Source organism: Bufo bufo, chromosome 3 (assembly GCF_905171765.1).
Source record: "Bufo bufo chromosome 3, aBufBuf1.1, whole genome shotgun sequence".
Classification (NCBI taxonomy): domain Eukaryota; kingdom Metazoa; phylum Chordata; class Amphibia; order Anura; family Bufonidae; genus Bufo; species Bufo bufo.
In genome coordinates, this window is record NC_053391.1 from 94,242,055 (window position 1) to 94,265,769 (window position 23,715).

The 23,715-nt window shown below is 40.3% G+C and overlaps 1 protein-coding gene across 1 annotated transcript; it reads right to left on the reverse strand.

The window, feature by feature from the left end:
* Positions 1–236: 236 nt before the first annotated feature.
* TRPV3 (transient receptor potential cation channel subfamily V member 3) lies at positions 237–22,060 on the reverse strand. Its single transcript, XM_040423338.1, has 16 exons — positions 21,876–22,060; positions 17,306–17,389; positions 15,667–15,818; positions 13,341–13,517; positions 12,131–12,271; positions 11,331–11,611; positions 11,042–11,218; positions 10,440–10,598; positions 9,241–9,339; positions 7,169–7,242; positions 6,212–6,377; positions 5,742–5,808; positions 4,380–4,651; positions 3,636–3,748; positions 3,278–3,357; positions 237–1,078 (listed from the first exon to the last, which is right to left on the reverse strand). Exons 1-16 carry the CDS (start codon positions 22,007–22,009, stop codon positions 963–965), a joined length of 2,292 nt encoding a protein of 763 aa, XP_040279272.1. The 5' UTR covers positions 22,010–22,060; the 3' UTR covers positions 237–962.
* Between the last annotated feature and the right edge of the window lie 1,655 nt (positions 22,061–23,715).

Here is a 23,715-nt window from a genome sequence, read left to right on the forward strand (position 1 = left end):
ATCCATAGAAGGGTGTGTTCACATCTGCGTTCTGGCTTTCCGTTATAAAATGGTTATAATGGAATCCATAAGATGGAAAGACGGATCCGTTCTGCTGCCCATAGACTTGTATTATGAAGGAATGCAAAACGGAAGCCTGTCGACAGGACTTTGTTTTCTGTTTTGCATAACGGGAACCAGACGGATCCGTTATGATTCCCATAGACTTCTATCATGGCGGATCAAAATGGAATGCCTCTAAAGGCTTCCGTTATTTTCCATTATAAATAACAGAATCCGGAACGCAGATGTGAGCCCACCCTAACATAGTTAATAATTCTGAAGAAAAAAAATATCATAAAAAACCATCAGTAAAATGCATCAAATGAAATATCACCTACAAACTTTATATAATAGGAGTGCAAAATATAATGAAATACATGGGCTTCATCTACCAAATGGATTACAGATGCAGGCCTTTAGATCAGAGATGTCCACATAGGCTAATAACTTGTAAGTAGTAAGTGATTGGGTCCCAAGTCACTTCCAAAAGGTCTTGTGAATGGATAACATGACTTATGGACTAATCTGTAGTTTTACGGAATGTGCACATTGTATACTAAGGACTCATGAGTAAGCCATTATACATAGAGTAAGCCATTATATAAAGTGCAAACGTTTGGTAAAAGAAATGTAAACAAGTAGAATAATAATAATATTAACCTCATCACAGAACAATTGCTGCATATGCAACATCAATTATATTTTCTCTCCCTTTAACAACATTTTTGGGGATTCGCTTGTTATGTTGAAAACTTTTCACAGTTTGGATGATGGCCAGCACACACCACAGAGCAGAGGTAGGTCGTGTTTTACACCATGCTACTTAAGTTACAAAGTTCAATGTGGCAGAAGAGCGTCCTATTGGAATTGCTGGAACAGCATCCAGGAGGCCAGAGACTTCTGTATATTATTCCCACTCTCTAAACCGTGGTTTCATAGGTTTGTCCTGCTGAATCTTTGAGATCAATTGTAACATGTTGGTCTCTTTCATAACCATCCACTTCATCATCAGTAATCAAGTTAGCGTAGCTTGTCCCTGGAGGAAGAACAACACATCCTGTTACCTGTGCTTGTATTGCTTCTTATGTTTATTACTATATATTATATGCTCAGTTTAAAGTATTAAATGCAAATAATGTTAAAAAGTAAGGCCTGATTCACACATACGTGGACTATGGTCCGTGAAAACCCATCCTGCTGAGTGCACGAGCGCACAGCGTCATTGGTTGCTATGATGCCATGCGCTTCGTACAGCCGCCGCTGTACAGTAATACACTGGTATAGATCATGCGAGTGTATTACTGTACAGCGGCGGCGGCACAAAACACACTGCGTCATGGCAACCAATGACGCCATGCACTCAGCAGGCTTTTCACGGACCGTGGTCTACGTATATGTCAATGAGGCCTTACTTTCTGAAAAGAAAAGGATCTTCACCCAGTAATGTGATGCAACCCCCACATATTCCAAAATCCTATTTCAGATTTCAATGTTAGGTTTTTAGAAAGGTAAAGCCTTTAGATTGTACAAAATCACACAGAGGCTTTAAGAACTATACTCGCCTCGAAACAATAAGGCATCCGATGCAACGTAATGCAAATTCCTTCATGTCAGATTTCATGGAGATGTACAGCATGGCCCTTAGACAATTTAAAGGGGTTGTGCCACTAATATAACAGATATCGCTGCTGTATCACTTTCCCCAAATACCACCATTTGTCAAAACTGCCTTATTCTAAAGTTATCAGCCTACCATTGTACCCTGTGGCAAATCTGTTTTGATATTCAGTTGCTGTAGGTTACATCCTGCAGTGGAGCCTTGTCATGTGGGACATAGGAAGCCTCATTGGTAAGAACATGGGGTGTGTTAGTTTCACATGATCTGCTGATGTCAGGACACATCTCATAGCCCTAAAGCAGAGTTCCTCAACTCCGGTCCTCAGGACCCACCTGCTGGTCACGATTTGAGAATATCCCACAGAATGAATACTTGTGGTAAGTCCTCATGAATGGACACTAATTATATCAGCTGCTCAATACTAAGGAAATCCTGAAAACATGACCGGCAGGTGGACCCTGAGAACTGGAGTTGAGGAACACTGCTCTAAGGCATAACGGGACAGCAGACACATGACAAACGAGGAAGTAGGGTTCAAGCATGGAGGATAAGAGAAAACTGCAAATGAAAGTTACATTTGAAAACAGACTTTAGAGTGAAAAGTAGTTTATGGCACAACCCCTTTAAGGTTCAACGGGGTTACAGAGTCAGTATTATGTTGCACAACCTCTGTCATGTCATAGAGACATGTCAGATGTTGTAATGAGTGGGGGGCCCTATACTGAGATCTCCACCAATTGCGTAAGTGAAATAGAGCTGTGCTGTTTCTGCTCCTTTTCACTTTCGTAGTTTTTAACTCTTGTAGGAGATCCAAAAAAAAGCCATCTGTAGCTGAAAGGGGACAGAGGTCATCTGAGTGGCCAGCTCTTACATTCTCATGATCAGTGGGGGTCTCATCATGTAGGGTGACCAAGTACAACTTCCGAATTTTCTCTATAATATGTCAGATGTTGTAAATAAAACATTCCCAGGGTTTTTTGGGAATACGGTTGGTTTTAATAAATATGCTCATGTTGTTGTTTATCATGTATATGTTCCCCCTTTTTTTTTTCAGTTTGGACTTCCCTGACCCATTTTTACTGTGTAAACAAATCACTTTGGGTTGTTTACCTCCTTGTTTACTTAGCACTTCCTGTTGCTGTATCCAACCAAACCCATGATGCACTTCTCCTTTCCCTGTCACAGCTCCTGCTCCGCCCCTAACAATGCTCTACTAGTTTATATACATTACAAAGTTACAGCTACCTTCATAAATTATTGTTTTAAAGGATGTTGATTTAAACTAGAACATCCATTTGAAGAGTCAAAAATGGATCTTATGACTCTGTAGCTCTTTATATTGAAAATTGCTAGTCTTACCATATGAGGAATCTACAGTATGTAACAAATCCCAATCTTCTGAGGAACTCTAGGGTTAACAAAGTCTGTATCAGGGCTTTGCCCCTCCATGTGCCATTTTTACTACTGGTGTCTTCTAATGGGGCTGAGGGCTCCCTCGAGCACTCGTACCGGGTGGCAGTTTCTATCTCTGCACCTCCTATAGCTACCTCCTGGACATTTTCTTATTTTGAGCTAGACTTTAACATATTTCATGTAATTAAAATCTCATGTACGTACCAGGATGCATATCAAACCCAGGTTCTTCATTTATGCAGGTAACATGATTGTGCCATTCTGTCCATTTCACCTCATTTATCCTGTTCATGAAACAACAGGGCATTAATAATATGACAGTGTGCTCATCATTATATGACAGCAAGGACTTAGTACAAGATGTATAATTAGTCAGCGGAAAGTACTTTAAATATAGTAGTATCTAACACCAGTATCATCTCTGGCCTTCATTTACAGTTTGTAAAAATCAATAATGGCATTTTCCATATGGTTCTAAAAATCTGATTATCAGATACATTACAGGCTCCAGAAAAAATCATCCTGTTCACATTAATTGAATAAGTGACTCATTAAAACTTACCTTAAACACATTCTGTTGTCATTTTTGGAAACAGTGCAAGATTCTCCGAGCTGAAATTTACCCTTTAACCACATAGGTAAATTCTTCTCAAACTCCAGTATAGTCCTAGCTCTCTGCAAGTAAAAAAAAAAATTGGTTATTATTATTATTATTAATAAACTTAAATTCATAATTTTTTTTATTTAGTAAAGTTTATATTAGCCATGATTCTTTTTATGAAACTAAACCGAATTATATTTTTGCCTTTAAATCACCATTCACATCACTGTCTACCAATATACACATATAACTCCCACTTCTAGCTAGGATATGATCCAAGGGCATGTAGAAGCTACAATAGAGATAGACCATGCAGTTGTTATGGGGTCCCTGGTTGACTGGATCCCCTTTTTAATAGGGGTTTCTTCTTCACAGGTCCTAAAAACTCAATAAACATAGAAAGAAGATGGTGGCAAAAAAAATTTCCACGTTTTCCTATAGGATGTGGTCGTATTAGACAGCATCAGAAGGGGAGACTTATTTTAATCTTGACTTTGGGGAGTTTGTCGCTAATGATGTGATATAAATTATGATTAGAATTCATATAATGTTCTTAAGTAAGGCTAAACAAGTCCAAAGGAGTGCTTTCACCGGGCACAGGAATGGAAATGCTACAGCCTACACCAAGTGAGATATATTTTAAAGTTAACTTGGGTTTGTAAGTGTAAGAGTTTTATTCCATATAGAGCAGATCACTATACTCACTTGTATTCTCCATATGTGCTCACTTTCTTTTGAAATCTTTTCCACGGTTTCTCCCATCAATGCAATTAACATGTTTAGAAGAAGCACGAATGTGAGTATAACATAAGCGATCAGAAGAAGAAGGAACAAGACAGGGTATTTAGAGTCATGCTGCATTTCCAGATCTCCAAGCCCAATCGTCAGTTTGAAAAGTTCTACAATGGCCGTGCTGAAACTCTTGTAGGCGCTGCATTCGTCACCATCAGCGCAGTTCTCTATCAGAGAAGCAAGAGCTGTTCCAAGATAGAAGAACATATGTTAGTATATACTCATGTATCACTTGTTAGTACCTTGTCAAATCTTTCCTCAAATTTCAATAAAGAAAAATGCAGTTGCTCGTTATTGGTCCACCAGGCTCAGGTTTTCTATCACAGATGACTTAAAAAGGGAAGGGATATATTTCAGGGACCCATACTGAATGTCTATGGGGGACAAGGTAAGAAAGCATAGAGGATATAAGAGGGTTATTTATGTTAAATCTATTGAGTCCTTTTTTTTTTAGACTAAATTCTAAAGCAACATATAACATTGCAAACAGGAGTAATCTGATGGATCTCTGTGTGAGCAGAACATAGGTACTGTAGATGAGGTCATTTAAAGAGGACATTTCACCACTCCTGACCTGCCTATTTTAATAGCTACATGCATTCCCCCGTACTAACAATTCTGGAGCCGCTATTCTTATGGCTCTATGTTGTGCCTTTCCTTTATTATTTGCACTAGAAGTTATGAATGAATTGTTATTAGCCTTCAGTAAGGGTACAGAGGGGAGGTGGCCAGTTGGGGGGGGGGGGGTGGGGTGGGGTGTCCCTGCACAAGCTAAAAAAGGCGGCACTGATTGGATAGAGTGAGTCTGTGCAGGTACACCCCCCCAACTGGTTACCTCCCCTCTGTACCCTTACTGCAGACTGCTAGCAATTTATTTATAACTTCTAGTAGAAATAATAAAAGGAATGGCACAACATACAGACATAAGAACAGTGGCTCCAGAATAGTTATTACATGGGGAATGCATGAAGCTAATAAAACAGGAATGTAAAGAGTGGTGAAAGGTCCTCTTTAATGTGACAACCACAGTTGCTATCAGTGGAGGAGAAAGTAATCTGCTGCTTTGACAAATCCAGTTACGGATCCATTTCTGAGTCTGCATGGGGTGTAAAGGAAACTGTGGTGCCCCTACACCTGCTGGACACTGAAGCTCACCCATCCCTAAATTATAGTTATAAAGATGTATAAGGTGTGGTGGACATACTGTATTCAAACGGAGAGGAAAAGTTTGAGACATTATCATCAATACCCAATAACAAAATAAAGTATACGTACCCACTCCAAATCCAAACAGAAACAAAATGTACACGAATAAGAACTTCAGAACATCATTCAAGATGACCTAAAAGAAAGGGAAAAGTAACATAATGTTACTATTAAGGTCTAACTTCCTAGTCATTATATCCATGTAACAAATTGCTATGTCCTATACCTTGGCATAGTAACAATATGGGTATAGGACTATAGCTTAAGGACAGTCATAAACTGGGAATTCTCTCATATTGCCACATATAAGGGCTGTTGACCATAGCAACAAATCAGATACTACGTAGCACTACAGTATTTTCACTCTTGCTACTTTTCTGAACCATCTCATCATTTTGCAAATCCATAGGATACTTTTGCCCAAGGGTCAAACATATGATCTTCTAAGACAAGTCGGTACCAGTTTCTTATAGTTTATTGTTAAGAGAAGGTGTATATTGGTGGCATTTGCAAGTATAAGCAGAAGCTCCATCGCTTACCTTTTGGATCATAACACTGTAGATTCCCAGAGACTGAAATCCTCTTGTGTAATACAACATATTTGCCCATCCCAGTGCCATGGCTAATACAAGAAATGCCAGATATTCTTTGACACCAAAAAGGTAACAGAAAACTGATGCTATAACCAGGATCGCTTGGATGAAACTAGAAGGGGAAAAAGTATCCTCACTTAGATATCATGGATCAACTTTATTAAGAGTCATATTATAGTCATTGGTATTTTATGCAAACATTTGTCTGCATATGGATATTATGGTATGACATTTCTACAAGGATAGGTGGCGTTCACACGACTGTATCCTTTTTGCATCCCACAAATTGCACATCCGTAAAACACAGATACTGGCCATGTACGCTCCACATTTTGTGGATCAGCACGTCCTACTCTTTGTTAGAAATGTCTATTCTTGTCTGCAAAAGGGACAAGAATAGGACGTGTTCTATTTTTTTTGCGTGGCTGGGGAACGGACAGTGTGCTGTCCACATCTTTTGCAGCCCCATTGAAATTAATGGGTCCACACCCAATCCACAAAAAATGCAGATTGGATGCGGACTGAAACTCTAGTCGTGTGAATGCCCCCTTAGCTCTATACTAAAAGCACTGAATGTAGTATGAAGCAGACCATGCATGGAGCAATATGTTAAATCTGTTACACTATTTATAGATAATTCACATGAATATCTACACTCCTGTATATGCTCAAAGGTGTAACCTGAAGCTTCTGAGCTCCAGTGCAAAACCTGTAACAAGGCCCCCCATCTACCATGGGCCATTTATACTACTGGTGTCTTGTTCTATGGCTGTGCAGTCTGGCTTCCCTCAGGCACCCCTCTAGCTACTCCCCTGTATACACAGATTTGGTCAATTGGAACAGCTGTCTCATTTCAAACCTGATACAGAATTGGAGGAATGTTTTAAACGGCATCATACTTACAAGAGAACATGGAACCAGGCGTCTGACAGCACTGAACGAAGATCCGAAGGCCTCACTAAGAAAATAACCACACCCTAGGGGAAAACAAAGCAGTTATTTAGTATCAATTTATTCAACTAAACTGTATATATTTGTTACCCTATATCGTAAACTACATCGTAAATAAGAATCTTGAAATCAGACCATTTAGGAATAAATATGAATACCCTTCATAAAGTTCATAAAAATTTTGAACTATGCCTAAAGCAGATCTTTGATCAGACTGGGACAGGTCGTCCCCTATTCAGAGGATACACCAGACACATACTCTATCAGTCCAGTGTATGCAGGAGGAGAACACTTCCCCTGCTCTCATTCCAGTGATTGATGGCTCGCTGCTGCGTATACAAATACTAGTAGTCAGATATGGCACATTGTTTAATGTGCTGTTTTGGTTATTGGAGAGCTGAACTGTCCCTCTTACTGTGCTACCCTTAAATGGAGCAGCATAATCCAATGACAGATCCGCTTTAAAGGCTATGTACACTTTCGAGGTCAATTTTATTTTTCTGACTACATTTTACTTATTTTAGGCAAAAAAAAATGTTTCAGTTGTTCTTTATTCAAAACATTCAACTGTTCTGTCACAAAGGGTTAACTTTTTGTCTAGCTGTGTGAATTGTACTCTCACTTTCACGTTGTGCTGGTCATCTAATAAACCTTATCTCTAAATTACTAGTACTGTAGTTCAAGAACACTTATTTAAGCCAAATTCTATCAGTGAGATAAGAATTGAGCTAAAATTTGTGTTTATTAGGTCAGAGATCAGAGATAAGGCGCCATCAGCTCAGCTGCCTGATGGAATCTCAAACTGTACAGAGAAAGGGCCTCAAAGACCAATTGAAAAAAGTATTTTTAGCTCAAAATGAGTACTATGCAGCAAAAAAAAATATACCCCCAAAGATATACATAGCCTTTAACTAATTTCACAGATTATATTTTAAAGTAGATATGTTGACTGAATATGATGCCCTAATTAGGGTTACAGGTCCTCTAGTGCTTGTAAATCAATGTCCAGTGAAGTTAGTAAAAAAGGAAAAAACAGTATTACAGATTTAAAGTCCACAATATTAAAGGGGTTTTCCAGGATTTTCATATTAATGGACTATCCTCAAAATAGCTCACAATATGAGATTGGTGGGGTCAAACTCCCGACACACCTACCAGCTGTACAAAGAGGCTACTGCGCTGCGTGAGGGCATAGGCCTCTTCCTAGGCCAGCGACGTCAAGTTCATCAGTCACATAGCCGAGGCACAGCTCTGTCCCAAAGTTAAATCAAGTGGACAGCACTCTGCTTGATAAGTTCCAAGGAGGCCGCGGCGCTCACTGGAGCTATGCTGAGTACCACGGCTTCTACAAACAGCTGATAACCAGACCCCTACCAATCTCATACTGATGACCTCTCCCAAAGGGTAGGCCAGAAATAGGAAAATCCTGGAAAACCCCTGTCTTACCTATCTACAGTACCCGCCTGAGTTAAGGAGTCAAGCTGCTTATAACTACTAGGAATATGTATATATGATACTCAACAAAATGGTATAAATAAGTTGCTGACACATTGCTTAGCCCATGATTTTAAGGGCAGTATAGAGCTTTATTGTGGCTAGTTGTAATACCAGACACAGCCCATGGACCAATGTGGTGCTCTTCCTGGGGAAAAATATGCATGCCTTTTTTCTAACCTCAGAAAAGCCCTTTATGAACAACCATTTTTCCATTTAGTAGTGAGTTGGGTCATGGAGAGCAAGCAACTGTTCAACAAACTAAGATCTTGAGAGGAAATTCATGAAGGAGATATTTATTACCTACAATAATTTTCTACAGCAGAAATTTCTTATAAGTTGACAATGTGAAGCGGGTTTCCCGTTGGTTTCTATACCTACATCTACACCATATCTGATTGCTCAGTATATGCTATAGGAGGATACGTTTATGTCACATCATAGCTGAGAAGCTTGATACAATCACAACACATGGAAGTGATTCATCTACATAATAACACATTGTAATTCATAACTCTTGTATTACTCACCTCTTTGATCATCAGGTATGTGGCACAAACAATGATAAACATTTGCCCGACTAGCTGGAGCCACCCTCTCTCATATGTTAGACTTAAGGGATATAGAGCCTGTGGTCGTAGAAGAGACATGTTAGTGTTCATGCTATGGACACACTGTAAATCTTCAATCATGTTATTGTGTAAGCAATCAATGCACAACATTATACAATATAGATATAATTCAAAAACTAAAAACTCAGGGGTGACTATACCTTACTCCCGTATTCCCTCTCAACCAATATTGTCAAAATGGTCCAGAAAGCTGAGATATACAGAGTGGTTTGGTGGCATCCGAAAATTGTAGGGCTGTTGTGCCAATATGGGACATGGGGACTACGGTCACTAATGATACTACTTTAAAGAAAACCAGTCACATTGAAAATTCCATCCAAACTGGAGGCAGCATGTTATAGAGCAGGGGTTGCTGAGCGGAAATTCCGTTTTCTGGCACAAATGAAGTCAGAAATCTGTGGCAGTTCTGAGCTGTCATAGATTTCTGGTTAGGTGCACAGACTGCAGGAGAATTTATAATGAGGCATGCACCTCAACATAAATTAGTTGCATCCTCCAGTGGTGCAGGGGATATCAAGACTGGCGCAATTGTTCTTTCCATTTCACAGGACAGCAGCTCTACATTGTGAGGATCCCATCAAACTAACTCATATCTCAGCTTCTTGGACACAAGGGTGGGACAAGTCTTCTTGGCACCCAAGGTGGTTGGCTTCAGACTCTGTACCTAAAGTTCAGAATGACATTTCACCAATCCCTAATGTTCCTACTTATACAGGAAAACACTAATAGGTAAAAATAGTAAAGGCAGAGAAATCCTTGCTAACAAAAAAACAAAAACAAAAGGCTGCCTACTCCATCTACCACTTGTCACATCCCTGCTTGAACCCATGGGAATATGACTTGGATCAAGTAGAATATGGGCATTATATCACAACTTGTATAGGACTTTAATATTTTTATGAAATTTATGGTCATGCTGAGCCCTCAGTACCAGGAGACTCTCTTGTCAGGGGCTCTCCGCTCAGGCAGAGTAATCTTCTAGTATGAGACTCTGTGATGTTCTTACTCAATGCTATGGCATAAGGTTAAGGTTTTCCTGATGGGAGAAGGCTCTTAGGCTGCATATATGATTATATCTTTAAATGAGTGAGACATACCTGTTCTCCACGTGGTCGGTAGTAGGAGACTAATGTAAGGACGACATTGTAGGTGAATGACAGAAGAAAAGACAAAAAGAACATATATCTTGCAAACTTTTTCCATTTCAACTGAAGAAGTGTATGAAGAGGCTCCAAAGCCAACAGTTCATGACGATTCTAAAAGATAAGAACACAAAAAGAAAATACACTTAAATTGTTGTCCACTCTTTTGCTTTTGATGGCCTATCATCAGTATAAGCCATCAATATCTAATTTTATGGGGTCTTACACCCCCATACCTCTGCCGATCAGCTGTTTGGGAGTAACTCAGGCACCAGAACTACACAGCTCTGTCCACTGTCTCCTTCAAGTGAATAGAAGCAGCATTGCGATTACCAGCTCTGTCCTATTTCTGGTGCTAGAGCTACTCCCAAACAGCTGATTGGCAGGGGTGCGGGGTGTTGAACCCCTACCAATCATATATTAATGTCCTATCTTGAGGCTATGCCATCAATATAAGAGAAGTAGGCACCTCATTTAAACTTAGTTTTGCAACATTACTCTTTCAGTTCTATTACTATTTTTTCCTATTGATTGGTTGTAATATTCCTGGTACTTACATCAATCCTGGTGTTGTAAACCACTATTTCAAGTATTGAGTTCCTGGAACAAGTATCTACATCCTTCAGGTCGTACAGTGAAGATGAAACAGGTCCATAAGCCCAGTCTGTGAACTTCCTGGAAAGCACTCTGTTCTCCTTTTCTTTTATTTCTCGGCTCAAAATGTAATGAAGAATCTGGATCAATACATCAAATATAGAAATTTAGGTAACAAAAAATAATAATGAATGAATGAAAAGGTTCATGTCTGAGCTGGTCTTTTGCAATAGATCAGGATTTATGTCTTACCTCAGTCTTTCCTGTTTTGGCTGCCAGTTGCATTGGAGTGAGGCCTTCATTATTCTCAATACTTTCCAAAGACTTGTTCTTACAGGTTCGTAGTATTGTATCATACATACGTATGATGAAGACATTTTGTGCTTCTGAATTCTCTGCAACGGTCACCAAGGCATGAAGGACAGTGTTGCCCAAAGAGTCCTGGATGGTGACATCTGTCTGGATGTTTTCCATGAGAAGCTGCACCACATCAGGTTGGTTGGTACATGCGGCAAGAGCTAATGGTGTTTCACCTTAAAAAAGACAAGAAAGACATTAAAAACTGGTCCTATATATAGCTATATAAAATATAGGTGTTGATAACCACTTTGGGAAGCCTCTGTTTGCACATGCTTCAGGTTCTGTTCCATCAGGGGTTTTTTTGTGTGATTTTTATGGTAAAATCACCCAGTATACAGTGCTTTTCCTGCTGTGAAATCCACAAGAAACTAGAAGAATACTTGAGTTATAGAAGTCAATGGGATCCATGAGGATTTGTTGGTATATACTGGAGACATACTTGTCATGGCTGCATTAAGAACGAAAGTCATGATGGTAGTGTGATCAGAACCTTCATGAGCAACTCCCATGGAACTAAACTAGGAAACTTTTCCTGCTGACTCCCTTTCTAGGCAGAAAGTAATAGTGATACCAGAATTTTAACAAATTTAACATGTCAAGAATGTGAGACCTCTGGTTTTGTAGAAGCATTATAGAATATATTAATTGTTCAAGAGCTCTATAATTCTCACCAATAAAATAGGACAACTTACCAAAATAGAATCCTTCATGTTTATGCTTTGGATTAAAGAATCGGCCTTGTGCCCGAACATTGATATTGGCTCCCTTTTTGATTAAGCACTTCACCAGGTCACTTTGTCGTCTCTCAATTGCTATATTCAGTGCAGTCTGACCTGGAGGAAATAATGTCAGGTATGCACTTATCATCACATGTATCAACAACAAGGTAACAAAAACATCCACCAATTTTAAAGAAATTGTCCAAGTCTCATCCACTTCCCTTGTACCTCCAATGTTCAATGCTTTCTGCTTATATCACATGACTGAGTGACCTAGCTCATAATTTATCACATAGTTGTTTCTCTGGTAACATTCAACCAGCATCACATTATATAAATTTATATTTTTAAAGACATTTACTTTAAAAGGGTTACCAAATTGATAGCCTGTCCTTAGGATAAGCCATCAATATCAGATCAGTGGGCATGTGGGGTATTGGAGCCCCACCTGTCTGATATTGATGGCCTATCCTGATGATCAGCAGAGGTAGCTTTGATACCCTATGTTGGCGGTGGAAGTACACAACTCCCATTGAATGGTAGCACTACTGCAGTTACCAGCTCTGTCCACTACACAATGGATGTGGTTGTGTAGATGGTTTGGGTTGTCAGACTTGTCCTGGGGCCATTGATGTTAAAATCTAGAACAACCCCTTTAAGCTCTTTTTTATTAAATATTGGTTGCTGAATATATCTATCTTTCTATCTATTTCATTGAACAATGTAAATTCTTTCCTTACATGTTGATTTTAGCTTATCCCTACATTCTTTCCCCAGTGTTTCTACTAAGTAATACAATGAGTATATCTCCAGTATGATAGGTCAGCTATTTTGTTGTAGACCAAGATTTAATTCCAACAAAGTCACTGCTACCACATGTGACATATTATAAAAAATGGATTATTACAAACAAATCAGATTTTCATAGCCACTACTTTTTACCTTAGTGGTAGCTGGTGGCTGGGGTTGATAACACAAAGAGTGTGTACTGTATGTTGGACCTTAGGGGTCATTGTTGGGGAGAAAGACCAGTAGGAAGGAGATATTAAACATACAGTATACGTATGTATAATAGTCCTTGGGTCTGAGTTACTGACTCTTATTAATGAGAGTAAGTTCTTATTTTGCATTGTAATCATTTCCCAGTCTAACGGTATAATCGATTATGGAAGCTCCTTGTTACCTTTATAATTTTCTTCTGTGTACTCAGCGTTAATTAACCTGGCCAGAAATCCATTCTCCTCAGCAAATGACAGCAGAATGCAGACTATCTCTGGGGTGTTGTCATTAATGTTCAGCAATGCCTTCATCAAACATGTTTTCCCGGTGTCTTTTGATGTTAATTTATACATGAAGAAATCTGCAATTTAACCCAGATGTAACATAAAGAGATATATAAGTTTAATGATATTTCTGCAGTTTTATAAAGTCTTAAAGGGGTTCTGCAGGTTTTTTAAACTGATGATCTATCCTCTGGATAGATCATCAGCATCTCATCGGCGGCGGTCTGACACCCGGGTCCCCCGCCAATCAGCTGTTTGAGAAGGCAGCGGCGCTCCAGCAACGCTGTGGCCTTCTCGCTGTTTACCGCAGGCCCAGTGACGTCACGACTAGTATTAATGGTTTGGGCGGGGCTAAGCTCTGTTCACTTGAATGGAGCTTAGCTCCGCCCAGGCGATTGGATACTAGTAGTGACGTCACTGGGCCTGCGGTAAACAGCGAGAAGGCCGCGGCACTACTGCCAGCGCCGCTGCCTTCTCAAACAGCTGATCGGCAGGGGTCCCGGGTGTCGGACCCCCGCCGATAAGATGCTGATGATCTAGCCAGAGGATAGAACATCAGTTTAAAAAAACTGCAGAACCCCTTTAAATATTATAAAACAAAAAGGCCAATGAAAATGAATTGTTCACTTAGAGAGAATAAACAGATGGCTCACTATGAGTAATCACGCTAGGTGCTCTGGACAAAAAGAGCCACCCCTTGCTCTTGTTGGGATAAATTGGTGAGTGAAATTGGACCGGCACTCAAAACACCCAGAGAACTGTGGATCCAAACTTATTTATTTAAGTACAGTAAAATATATCGAGTGTGTGTATTGGCATCAAAGATACAATTTTATCGATAGAATATCGATTATAAAAAATCGACTACAATGAATCGATCCAATAAAATCGAATAGGTTAAAATACATACATAAAAATACAGATAAAATACAATATCCTTAATCGATAAAATACTCGATTTTTCTGGAGACCTGAGTATTTTTTTCAGTTGAAGTCCCAGTACAATAAACCCATGTATATGGGTGAGTCCCAGTGGAATTAATCAAAGCTGTGTCCTAGTGGAAGTAATCAAAGCTGTACCTGTACCTGTGCGTGAACTCGACTGCTATTTCTACATGGCCATGTACTGAAACCAACTATACAAGGAAAAGTTTCTGTTTGACTCACGGAACCTACAGACGGACCAAGTCCTGTGATACTTTGTGACGAGATCCTGAGAGCTGCTGCAGAGGGAAACCAACATTGCTGGACTGGGATGTGAATGGTGGGACGCCACCTGAAATAATTCCCATTTAAAGAACCTCTCGATCAGCGCCAAAGGTTGTGAGTAATAAATATACGCTTAATCGTGAAAGCTGGTGCATTTTATTAATCATGCAGGCCTGAAAAGGCAAAATCATGTTCCTTATATAAAGCTCTGAGGACACAGCTTTGATTACCTCCACTGGGACACAGCTTTGATTAATTCCACTGGGACTCACCCATATACATGGGTTTATTGTACTGGGACTTCAACTGAAAAAAATACTCAGGTCTCCAGAAAAATCGAGTATTTTATCAATTAAGGATATTGCATTTTATCTGTATTTTTATGTATGTATTTTAACCTATTCGATTTTATTGGATCGATTCATTGTAGTCGATTTTTTATAATCGATATTCTATCGATAAAATTGTATCTTTGATGCCAATACACACACTCGATATATTTTACTGTACTTAAAGGGAACCTGTCACTGGGATTTTGGGTATAGAACTGAGGACATGGGTTGCTAGATGGCCACTAGCACATCCGCAATATCCAGTCCCCATAGCTCTGTGTGCTTTTATTGTGTAAAAAAAACTATTTGATACATATGCAAATTAACATAAAAGAGTCATATCTTACTTGTGTGACTAGAGAAGAGTCATATTTTCAAGCTCTGACTCATCTCAGGTTAATTTGCATATGTATCAAATCGGCTTTTATACACAATAAAAGCACACAGAGCTATGGGGACTGGGTATTGCGGATGTGCTAGCGGCCATCTAGCAACCCATGTCCTCTGCTCTATACCCAAAATCCTGGTGACAGGTTCCCTTTAAATAAATAAGTTTGGATCCACATTTCTCTGGGTGTTTTGAGTGCCGGTCTAATTTTACTCACCAAAATAAATTGTTGATACCTGAAAACAGCAAATCAGAACTCAGTATATAAAAATGTTACTTGATTGAGATTATTGGGACCTTGTGCCGCTTTCTTTGTGAATGTGGAAGACGAATCTTTAGCTTCTTGGAGAAGTCTCTTCAACGAGTCCACGTCTCCTTCAGATACAGCTTTAAACAATAAATTTTTCGGGGGCCGTTTTGCAGTTTTCTTTGGATTTAATGAGTCAGGGCTTTAGAAAAAAATCATTTGAAAACATGGTGTTATTATAAACCAGAGTTACATATGTAAAGATCATGTGAAACTAAAACAGGATGTTTTAAATGAGGTCATTTATAAGATGCCTCAATGTAGCTGACAGATAGCATATGCATTTGATCTATCTCCTGTTGCCCACCCTCAGTGAAACATTATGGTTATTAAAAAATCCTAAGTGATATGATCATGGAAGAGATGTAAAGTCACTCTACCCAAGAGCTAGGGATTTTTGTAACTGTTCCTGGATCAACTAGGACATAAAAGTATATTATGAAGCTGAAGTAGCTGGATGCTTTATTTGATCTGTATATACAAATAGCTCCCAACAGTCCTGTTTTTCAAGAAACTGCCCTACAAACAGTAATCTAAGAGGCTGGGCTTAAGCAGATTTGCATGAAAATGGACATCACTATGCCATTTTAGGGTGTATACAGGCATAGTAGGTGTGAAACTTAAATAGTCACTAACCTTAGGACAATGTACATAATGCAAGTGAATATAAGAAACTTAGCAGAAAAAATGCCTCTTTCTCCATTTATCTGGCTCCCTATCACCTACCCCTCCTAAACTACGATAATATTCTCTATCTTCAGAGACCGAGATGGACTGTCAGAGCACTAAAGGATCAGATTACATGCTGCTAATAGATGTCTACGGAGAGCAGAGAATTGAGCTGACAGTTTATCTTGGCCTCTCAAGACAGAGAATGTTAGTTTAGGGGGAAAGGAAATATGCCTGATAAGTGGAGAGAGACGCATTTCCTAAAGGTCCTTTTACATGTGACAATATAGCAGGCAATTGTTGGGAAGGAAGTATTCCTTCCCTGCCAGCGCTTGCCTGTCAGTGAAGGAGACCGTCGCATTTACATGCAGTGATCTCCCTCTTATTCACAGTGCGGGGAGGAGCGATCAGTAATGCAATCACTTATCCCCATACATTATCATTGTTTGCCAACAGCAGAGCGTATTTAATCGGCACAATCTGCTGCCAGAAAATGATGATTTAAGCGTTCGCATAAACGAGCATATTACAGAATGAACGAGCATTTCGCTCATTCATTCTTTACATCGCCAAATAATCACTAATGAGTGTTCCTATAAACGCTTGTTAGCGAATATCTGGCTGATTCTTGGCCTGAGTAAAGCAGCCTTTAAAGTAAGATAAGATAAGATATATTATAAAGTTTCTTATAGTCATGTGGATGGTATGTTTAGATGCTTCTAGATAAACCATTCTGAGCTCTTTGACATTACAACTCAAGAATATACACACAATATTAATCACCAATTAAAAAAAAGAAAACAAAAGTCATAAGAAATGTTTATACATAAGGCATACACATACATTATGATGATCATTGTGATCGTGGCGATCACAGGTTTTCCAATAACATACAGTATACTGTATAAGAGGAAACACTGATCATTATACTATCCTGTTTCATATAGAAAAGGTTCTTACCCATTATTATATCGCTTTAACAAATAGTCTGTCACTTCTGGAGGGGTTTGTGGAGAATCGATATCCTCACTTTTTCTGCTGTCACTATTTAATGTGGAAAAAATTTAAAGGGTTCAAAAATGTCACAAAATTATATCTATAAATTTATCAATGTATTGTGGAAATGAAATATGTAAATCAGCAACACATTACTAATCAGTCATTGTCTGAATATATTGACTTGTCATTAGAAAAAAACAACTTTAACGGGAATGTCTGCCCTCGAACAACATTTTTTATTTTTAAAGGGGCTGTCCAACACTTTACAAGTGATGACCTATACTCCGTATAGGCCATCAATATCTGATCAGTGGTGGTCCGACACCCTGCACCCCTGCCGGTCAGCTGTTCTGCAGTAGCTCCGGAACTACACAACTGTCCGTTTTGTAGTAGATGAAGCTGGTTACTGGAGCACTGCTCCCACTGAAGTGAATGGAAGAAGTGCTGCGGTAGCTACTACAGAACAGCTGATTACTGTTTAGCGGGAGGGGTTGCTCTAAAAAGTCACAAAACTGGTGGAAGCTGGAAAATAAAGCCATAAATATCATGTACCAATATGAATTCCCTGCTTTGTACTGAGAGAACTACCGCTCCTTTTTACTACAGTATCTGCAGTAATGGTGGCCAGAATGTTTGTTCTGCCAACTGCTATCTCCCTAGAGTTGCCCAACACACGTTAGATTGTTGGTGGGTCCTAAAAAAAATGGTGTCCCCTCATGGCAGATTTCTGCTGACAATTGGACTACCCTTCTACACATTATTTTGGCAGGATTGCTCCATATTTGTCTAACGTGTATGGCCAGTTCACTGTAGATTCCTCCATGGCTTTGTCAGAAGAAACCCTGCCCTTATTTACATAATGAGATAATTGTCTTCTACTCATCTCCAGAAATGCTTTGCACTCCTATAAATACATCATTGGCTCTCTAGTCTCAGTATATTTTGACCCGCCTTTTATCTATAGCATCAGTGTTGGGCCTTCATACCACTAAAATAAATGGGTCTTAAGTTAAGAGATGATCAAGATAAAGGGTCTACACCATGGGCTGGACCCCTTCATTAAAGTATCATTGGAGAGCCGAGTTGCTAAGCCACCACCATTGTAATTTTTTTATGTTCCCCAGCATGGTATAGAGGTAACATATTGCAGTTATGATGAACAAATACTTCATAGTTTATTTCACCTTATAACACCACTATCATCCATTACAGTTTCTAGGCTGAGTGATCCCATGACTTCTAAGGAGACCTAAAGGACATTTCCTACTGTAGTAGTAGACATATCAGAAGAACACTGAAACTCCCATTGACCTCCACGAAGAGATGGCTGTACACGCTTGACCATTTCTGCATGGAAATTAATGCCAGGACTAATTTGTTCAGGAAATTGATGAGGTATCAGTCGTTAAATATCTACCAACTGACCTTCTAACACATCTTATGGACCAGTGACCCGTGCCCTGACCAACGCAGTTATTGGGAAGGTCCACTTAACGACTGACACATGAACAAGTGCTTTTGGCCAGGGACGCTACATTTCCCTGACGGCACACTGGGTGAACGTTGTGGAGGCCAGGAGCGAGTCGTACCCCGGGATGGCACAGGTGCTACCGACGCCAAGGATTGCGGGCCCTGCTTCCATCAGGATATCCACCACCACCTACTTTAGTGGCTGAAACCCTGCCTTCTCCTCCTCCACCTCCTCCTCCACTTTCACCTCTGAATTCATATCTTGCAGCACCAGTCAGCCACCAGTCAGTAGCTGCAAGCAGTGTAGCACTGCAGTGGGGAACCGGCAACAGGCCGTGCTGAAACTGATTTGCTTAGGTGACAAACAGCACACCGCCGCAGAGCTGTGGCAGGGTAAAAGGGACCAGTCTTAGCTGTGGCTCTTGCCACTCAACCTACAACCAGGCATGGTTAGGTCTGATAATGGCCGTAACTTGGTGGCAGCTTTGGAGCTCGGCAAACTCACACACATACCATGCCTAGCCCATGTGTTTAACTTAGTGGTTTAGCGGTTTCTCAAAACCTACCCCAATTTGCCTGAGCTACTGGTGAAGGTGCGCCGCATGTGTGCCCATTTCCGAAAGTCATCTACAGCTGGAAGATGGTGAAGGAGTACGTAGCAGACTGTGTCAGCGTCCTCAGTGATCCCTCTGTGCCTTACAACTATTGGGTGTCCAAGCTGGACACGTGGCACGAACTGGCGCTCTACGACTTGGAGGTGCCGGCCTGCCCTGCCGCCAGCGTTTTGTTAGAGCGTGTATTTAGTGCTGCTGGGAGCATAATAACTGATAAGCGCATCCGCCTGTCAACTGAAAATGCTGACCGGTTGACTCTTATCAAAATTAACAAGGCCTGGATTTCCCCTGACTTCTCTACTCCACCAGAGGAAAGCGACTGAATATAAAGGCACTTTAAATGTAGCTTTTATGGTGTATTGAATACACTGTTTTCCCATGCACTACCTCCACCACAAAATAGGGTATATTGTTCAATCTTCCTTTTATCGTCGTCCTCCTCCTCCTCCATCATATCAACATGCTTATTAGGCTGCCTCCGCTCCTAATGTTTTAGAGGGTCAGCTCAGCAGCAGACCCTCACCCCTAATGTTTTAGAGGGTCACCAGCATACCCTCATCCCTAATTTTTTAGAGGGTCAGGTCAGCAGCAGACCCTCACCCCTAATGTTTTAGATGGTCAGATCAGCAGCAGACCCTCACCCCTAATGTTTTAGATGGTCAGATCAGCAGCAGGCCCTCGTCCCTAATGTTTTAGAGGGTCACCAGCAGGCCCTTGCTCCTAATGTTTTTGAGGGTCACCAGCAGGCCATTAATCCTAACTTTTCAAGGGTGTATGATGCCCTCCTTTATGTGTAATAAAGGGTGTATTGGAGTGCCGGTTCCTTGTGATTTTTGGCAGCCTTTTCACTTAGTGCATAGACTTTATGAGTGTAGGAGTCCCACTACCTAAATAATTGTACCACAATGTGAATGAGGCCCTCCTTTATGTGATATACAGGTTGTATCGGAGTGCCTCTTCCTTGTAATTTTTAGCAGCCCTTTCCCTTAGTGCATTGGCTTTATGAGTGTAGGAGTCCCACTACCTGAACAATTGTACCACAATGTGAATGAGGCCCTACTTTATGTGATATACAGGTTGTATCGAAGTGCCTCTTCCTTGTAATTTTTGGCAGCACTTGCACTTTATATACAAGTAAATATACAGGAAAGAATGTTTTCTAACAATTTTTCCTCTAAAATCGATTTTATCTTCAGTTTGGTGCGTATTATTGTCATTCTGTAAAAGTGGCGTACTACTCGGACAACATCGTTCCCAGCAGCGACGTGGGAGTCCAAGATGCATCCAGACATCCTCCCCATGCTGTTCCCAAACCATTTCAGTGGTGTTTCCATCAATTTCTGACCTTTTCCTGTGAACCAGACACCCTCCCCTCTTCAGAGCAGGGGGTGCCTGGTTTAATACTCAGGTTCTCCCATTGACGTCCATTGTGCTCGGGTGCTCGGTAGAGCACCCGAGCATCCCAAAGTGTTCTACTCGAGCACCCGAGCACTTTGGCACTCGATCAACACTAGAAGAAGATAAAGGTGAGGAACCAGGATTTTTTTTACATTTATTTTCAACCCTCTGAGCCCTTTTTACATACCGGTATATTTTTTGTCTCTTTGGAGGGGTTGCCCAGGATTTTGCAAGTGATGGCCTATGCACAGAATAGGCCATCACCAGCTGATTGGCCGGTGTCTGACACCGCACACCCCATGATCAGCTGTTCCGCACTAGAAGCTGGAACCAGAACTAAATATCTCTGTCCGTTGTGTAGTGGATGGAACTGGTAACTGCAGGGCTGCAGGGCTGCCGTAACCAGCCCTGCCACTTCATTGGGAGCAGGGCTCCGTAACCAGTTCCATCAAACACTCAGTGGACAGAGCTGTGTATTTCCAGTATGGAGCTACTGCAGAAAGGCTGATTAGAAAGGGGGGAAAGGGGGGCACAGGGTATCAAATGAGTATAAGCCATCACTTGTAGAAACCTGCACAACCCCTTTAAGACAATACATAATGCATTAACTAATGTAATTATCGTATCCTCCAAAAATACAGTTAAAAATTTCCAAACACTCTCTTATCTTGCCCAGATTTCCAAGTTTCAATATATATTATACATACTAGTCATCTTTTTGAGGAGACCAGCCCTCTTTTTAATGTCATTTTTGGTGGTCACTGCAAAACCCCCCCACAAAAAACGTTAACTGTTATGGCTAGAATGTGTCATATACAGTAGATATCTTTCAGAAAATGTGATTTTTCGAACAAATGGTAAATTCCCTGATATTTCACCATTATTATCTTTATCTTCATTATATCTGCAGTTATATCTACATCTCAGTAATGAGTACTGTAATACTTGTCAGCCTCCAATTCACAATTACACAAAATCAGCACAAAGAAATACAACTTTATACAACAAATCTTGTCTGAAAATTTAAAATTTAAAATATTGGTACTCACCAAGGCTTTATGTTTGAGTCCATAGGCCTTGAAAACACTGGGAACGAAGAGGTTTTTGAACCAAGAGAGAAATCAGTGGTGTCACTGCCGAGAGAATTTCCTGTTAGTACCGGTTCTAGATTCAAGAGGGCCATTGAGGTAGAATAGTAGACATAAAATATGTAGAAAAAGAAAGATGATATTTTAAGAACTTCGGCTATACGACTGAACAGTAATAAGACTGACTTGTAATAAGGAAGCACACTGGATTTGAGTGGCATAATTTAGGGCAGAGCCAATCTTACTACCCTAACCAGTTGTGTTACTTATGATACACATTGATGTACCTAAGAATAGATGTAATAATTATGTAGTAGTTTGTGGCTTTAGGTCCTGATCATAGCTTTCAGCCAAATGTGTGTTACTCTAAACATTATCTATATTACGTTTATAAAATTATGCTTCTTGCTTAAAGGGATTGTCCATCCTATGTAAATAAATCTTAAGGGTTTACAAGGATTAAGGTCTGCTTTATTACTAGAAATAGCACCATCATGAATTTATGACTATGAGGACTTCCTGGCGCGCTCTCTGGATTGAGTGGACTCCAGCACTCGGCTTGAACCTATGCTGCTCAGTACAGATATTAGCCACAAGGTCAGTTCAAGAAAGCAACCCAGTGTTTAGATGACTGTTTCTGTCTTATGCAGCCCTTGAAGAGTTGTCTGCCGGAACAGCCTGCCAGAGCTCTCTGGATCCAGCATTGTCAGAAGTTAACGGAATGCCTGCTGGTTCCATTGACTATAATGGGTCTGGCGGAGATCAGGCTGCTACCTGGCAAATATGCTGGAATTCGGCTGGACAAATACCGCTTCTGATACTGAGGGAAAGAAGGATTTCAACATGCCTAACTCTCATGTGACTTAAATTATGCATCACGGCCCATGGGGTGTGTATGGAATTACAGGTTATATCGATTCAAGTCAACAGGGTTGGGCTGCAATACCAGGCATATCGCATGAACAAAATATGGCAGTGTTTCTGTTTCTGAACAACATGAATTACACGAATGGGTAACTCATGGTCTAAAGTAACCTCTTCTTAAAGGAAATCTGTCACCAGTTTTGAACTGTTGTTAGACACCCATAGCCAAGTTAAGTTCCAGCAGGAGCCAGGTGCTTGAGCAGTTTAATACAGAGAGCATGCCAGGAAGTCCTCATATTCATGAGCACCCACCCCACAATGCCCCCACGCTGCTGTTTGCTATAGGAAGAGAGCTGCCGATTAGTAAAAGGAGTCAGGGAGGTGCAGGAGCTCATGAATTTGAGGACTCCCTGAGGCGCTCTTTGCACTCGGCTTGCACTGGAGCTGCTCAGTACAGATTTTAGCAAAATGACTGACTTAGTTCCAGAAAGGGACCTAGTGTTTTGATCACCGTTTCTATCTTCAGTCTATGCTGCCCTCAGACAGGACAGTATATGGTGACAGGTTTTCTTTAAGCTGGTCAAACCAATTAGTTAATCATCATTGGGTCTATCCATAATGTCATGTGGATGGGGCAGTCTAAAGGTCCCTCATCTTCTGATATTGAGAGAAAGGAGGATTTTGACATGCCTAATCCTCATGACTTACATTGTGCATACATGTCGTAGTTGTGTGACATCCATTGTCTACTATCAGGCGTAACTACTTTAGCCCTAGCGATATTTACTTTCTGTTGCCAAAATACAATCAAGATTGAGGATGCCCAATCCTTTAAGAATTTCTAAAATTCAAAGTGACCAGAACAATTTCTTCCCATGTATATTTGTTGAGAACCAGTCTTGGATCAGGTATTGTAGCTCAAACCCATTCAAATGAA